This window comes from Bemisia tabaci, chromosome 7 (assembly GCF_918797505.1).
Source record: "Bemisia tabaci chromosome 7, PGI_BMITA_v3".
Lineage (NCBI taxonomy): Eukaryota > Metazoa > Arthropoda > Insecta > Hemiptera > Aleyrodidae > Bemisia > Bemisia tabaci.
In genome coordinates this window covers 39,243,105-39,248,076 of record NC_092799.1, presented here as the reverse complement: position 1 = coordinate 39,248,076, position 4,972 = coordinate 39,243,105, and the positions used below count along the sequence as shown (strand labels likewise).

At 41.3% G+C, this 4,972-nt stretch overlaps 1 protein-coding gene across 1 annotated transcript; it reads right to left on the bottom strand.

Annotated features, from left to right (window-relative positions):
- On the bottom strand, positions 1–4,354 carry LOC109032224 (uncharacterized). The gene is made up of 2 exons (XM_019044243.2): positions 3,619–4,354; positions 1–2,299 (listed from the first exon to the last, which is right to left on the bottom strand). The coding sequence occupies exon 2, from the start codon at positions 2,285–2,287 to the stop codon at positions 983–985; it is 1,305 nt and encodes a 434-aa protein (XP_018899788.2). The 5' UTR covers positions 2,288–2,299; positions 3,619–4,354; the 3' UTR covers positions 1–982.
- Between the last annotated feature and the right edge of the window lie 618 nt (positions 4,355–4,972).

The window sequence follows — 4,972 nt, the reverse complement described above, 5'->3', positions numbered from 1 at the left end:
TTCTTTGACTTGAATTGAAATTGTTGGAACAAGAACATTTTGGCTTTGTTTTCCTCGTGAAATAGTGTGGACCCAGCACCATTTCTCCACCTTGTTAAATACAGTCCGGGTCATTTCTTAGTGTATTTTCTCGTCTGTAACACCTTAATTATGGGCATTTTCAATCAAATTTTAATATACTCTCAATATTCATTTAAATGTATCTATTCATCACAGTCATCCAAAATATCAGGTGTGATATAAACAATTGAGAGAAGCAAATTTTGCGTTATCCCTACAAAACGGGTTTAAATTGTTTTATTCTTTCAGGAGGGAATACATACTCAATTTCATCAGATTTTTCATCCCACGAGTTGATACTTGAGACTGCATCGCCCATCAAAACGAAAAAATTCTGCCGTGATAGCGGAGAGAGTAGTAAGGGCAAAAATGAAGTCTTGAGCAAATTGCCCCAAAAGATTCAGACCGGAAAATTTTATTGAAAGAAGCTTCCGTTCTTTGTCAAATTGCCACTAGTCTTTCCGGAAGACTCCCCAAATCGTCTGGATGATTAAAAATCGACTGATCTTATTTTAATTACATAAAAAGGATATTTTTCATTTTCATGCTAGGTTATTGTTAGGCAAGACAGCCGTAAGTGCTATCTTCTACATCCTTTCGTGGTTGCGTTTTAGACACACAACAAACGCATTTTCAGGTTAGAAATTCCCAGAAGAGGGCGGGTACTTTACTTGGAGGCACTGTTTTCATTGACTCTCTGGAGGAATTTTGTCACTTGCTGCTGTCTTCCCTTTAACTACATCATTTTTTGCGCACTTACAGCTTTCTCATGTCTCGTTTTGATACAATTAAGATGAATTTGCTGTTCTAGCAATTTCAGTGATTTCATCGTCTAAAAGAGCTTAGACACATTTTGAGTGAAACTCGATTTGGCACTTACTGTTCATTTCGCTGTCACGGCAGAATTGTAGCCGCAACAACCTCAAGAGCATACTTGTAATCCCAGTGTTGCCGGGTCGCAAAAACTAGGACAGAGGCTTTCACAAGGCGACTTAAATCGGAACACCACGTACGGCTTCTCTCTCCTGTCCACAAACGGGAGACCCGTTCCAGGATAGTTAAGCGTCAGTCCACTTATCGAGTTAATAATAAAATAAATATAACCGTCTCCTGGTTCGATGAATGAAAACGGCCAATTTAGTCGAGGGTCACGGATGTACAAGAAGGTCTTCCCGAATGGACAGTTAGGGTTGAAGACTGTAATCCCGTCATTTTCCCCACAGCCGGACCAAACTCTGCCCCTCTGATCACAGAGTATCCCAAAGGACACTCCTTTCTCTCCATGGCTCCTTACAGTTTTTGCGACTTCGGTTGACGGCAGATTGTCCAGTAGAGCTTTAGTACACACGGAATACAGAAATCGGCCACTGAGTTGGGCGTAATACAGCAGCGTTCCGTCCGGGGAGATGGTAACCACAATCGGACCAAACGAAATGGGCCCCACAACAGTGTTCCCTTGTGTGCTGTTCCCCGCGGTGTACAACGGTTGGCCGAAAGTGACAGGCAAAAATCCCGGAGTAGGTAAGAGGGATTCGTCTCCTTGGAACGCAATGTATGACTTTCCGGTACACAAGTCCAACACGATGATTTTGGATTCCAACCCATCCACAATGTACGCCACGTTTTTCTTGGGGTCCACTGCCAGGCCTCTGAAGTAAGATGTCGGTTTTGCAATTTCATCAAAATAATAAATTCGTGAGACGCAGTTATTGCAAACGTTGATCGCAACGACCTTGGTCCCGCCCGAAGATGCTTGGTAGAGAATCTGTTTGCAATCCCTGGCACGAGCGGTGTCCAAACAGAAGAGAAGATTTAACTCCTTTATGTAAACTATTGTTATGACGCTGATGAAGTGATGCCGGAGGCCTTTTGTCGTTGGTGGACAAGTCGAGTAGTTGATGACACCTCCGTATGGGTTGTTCATGCAGCGGTTAGGGTAAGGGAGCTCTTCACAGTCGGTGAGTTCGGCCACGGCGTACTTGCCGTTGCATCCGTCGTTGGTGTTGAGGGGGTCAAAGCTGGATGGGTAGCTTGCGAATTTCCGACCGCAGGGGGTCATTGCGAAGCCAGTTGGAAATTGGTCTTGGAACTCGTAGATGACCTCGAGTCTAGGGTCATGACTCATTGGGTCCTCCGGAAGCTTACAGCATCCGTTGCATTCTTGATTTCCGTGCGCTTGTAGGGTAGGCAATACGGTGAAGACGATCAACCATACACGTGGCTCCATTTTGTTGCAAACCTACGGAAGAAAAGTGAGGTGATAAAAATGTTTGTTCGTTATTTTCGAGGGGAGTTACGAATATTTCTGTTTAAAACCAATATACCAGAATGAATTGCAAATAAAATTTTCTCGAACATTCAGAGAAAAAATTCCAAAATTATGTATCGAAAAAGATTTATTTTATGAGAAAAAATATGGCCAGGTGGGATTCTGAAAATCAACGGTGTAAATCGGTAATCACGTAAATGAACGAAAATGAACTGATAAAATGGAAAGTTGGTTGGTCAGGTTGACAATCATTTGTTCCAGTTTTTGTTAAGTGTAAGTATTCCTAAAGGCATGATAATGATTGCACATCAGCCGCGTTGTTTTAACATTCGAATTCTACTCATGATTGGACTTATTTGTCCCGAATGAAAGTAAGGACGAGTGGGACAGATGGGGTGTGCTCTAGAATGCTGTATCAGAAACAACGTTAAAGTGGGCGTGATTCCCTTAGGATAAATGGAAAAGCGGGATTTTACATTCTGTCAAACGGAACTATGTGCCAAGTAAATGTGGCACTCGTGAGTCATGGGTATGTGTTAAGAGCGTTTTGAACAAGGCTCATGAGTTAATGACGCCTAAGGCCCCTAAGGGCGACCACGGCGGCGGTTTTGTCGCTGCTGACATCACTGGCGCTTTATAATCCCCATTAATTCCTATGGCCCTTGACTAAGAAGCACATCCCTTCTTTTCCGCCTATGTCTGTTCCCATTGGAAAAAATACGTCCAACTACTTACGCTAAAATAGTTATTCCCGGGAATATTAACGAATACTTCTCTTTTTTCGAACGTAAGGGAAAAGTTACAAATAAAATTGTGCATAACATTTAAAAAAATCAATTCCTTAATTTTTCAGGATAATCTTTATTTTGTGGGCAATGAGGTGGCCAAACGTGAAGTTCTTAAAGTTTTTTCCGCACGACGGCAGTTCTATCATTTTTACGAGAAAATGGTTTAATTAACGGGAATTTTTATTCCAGGTATGTTTTCTGTTTTTGCGATAAAAATCAATTACGATCACCACCTTAAAAGAATAAGACGACTGATTCCACGACGAGACCTCCGAATGGATTGAAAATTTCTGTTCAAAAATTATATTTTCCTACGAAATACAGCTCGATCTTTTTGCGCTTCACAGAGATTATTGTTAAAAGAACCATAAAAACTCTGACGATATTTTCCGCAAGAACCAGGCTCTCCTCCGAAGAATAAATTGGCGTAAGGCAATTAAAATGTCACAAACTGAGATGTTATGTGGTTTGGTACTTTCACTATCGATTGGGATGACTTACCTAAAAGCACAGCGGGCTGCTAGAGGGACACTGTAGCGTGAATGAAATTGATTTTAAACTTGTATTAAACTCCTGTTTTCCTAGCAGCTTTCTTCTTTATGATAACGTCGGTAATTTCACATAATCTTTCGATTTTCCCCAAAACTTGACCGTCGGTACGGTTTTCCACAACTCTGGGGCACATTTGGGACATGGGCGTGCTGAAATGGTGCTAGCGTATTGCGTCAGTCTGCTCGGTGTATGCAATTCGGTTCCTCGAATTTTTCGAGTGGTCCTCGCATTTAAAAGTGTTCGCTGAAATTTAGATTCACAGGTGCGTTGCAAAGTAATCGGAAGAATCATAATTGGGCCTTGCAATGATTCGGCGCAAGGAGCAGAGTCAATCTTCCAAAGTTCCAACTTTCATTGGTGATGCTCGCTCGTAAGTTAGTAATATTTCTCTTCATTAATTTAATTTTATTTTCAAACTTTCGAGAAAAAGACAGACGAGAGATCATTATTTTTGATAAACACACATGTAACAATCGGTCCCTCCCAAGTACTGCCTAGCGGCTTGACGAATGTTTGCAGTTTTATATCGTTGACGAAGGCGCTGGGATACAACCATTCGTGTTCAGTGGATGTCCATGTTGCATACACAAACATTTGCAGGCGATTTGGCTTTGCATAACCACAAGTTGGTTAGCCATGTTACACCGGAATCTTACGCCTCCTATTCGTAAAAATGAACAAAACAATTAACCCTCTTTATTCTGAATGGAATATTAGGGAGTGCTTTCCATTAAAAATTACAAATCACGATTTTTCGATTCAAATAGGGAGTCAAAACGCCTTCAATTTTTTGACCGCAATACGGACATCCGTCGAGGTTGTATAGTTGTATCAAGGCGCCGTAGTAAATGCGTCCCATTGTTTATCGTTACAGACTAAATTAAGTTGAGAGAGGAAAGTGATAATGCCTTCAATTTTATACATACATATTTTTAGGCAAAATGAGAGACGACGTTTCTCCATTTGCGACGTTGCAGACTTCCTTAGAAATTTTATTTTTCTTTCGAGAAGCTGGTCAACATAAAACTTAAATTCTCCATGAGTTTTCGTATTCGATAGCAGAAGATTTGGTTCAAAATTGAGAGTCACAAATTTGGATTGTTTCTCATGGAAGAGATGAAATAAGAACGGAAATTTTGAAACACGGCAATGTAGATACGTGGTTTCGCACTTCAGTCGGTGCGATACGGACATCCATCAAGTTTAAATAGTTGCATCAAGTCCCTGTCACCCCGCCGACCAACGCGTCTCGTGCTTAAAAAAGGGGTGTATGCAAAGTCGACAAAAATTCCTCCCTCATGGA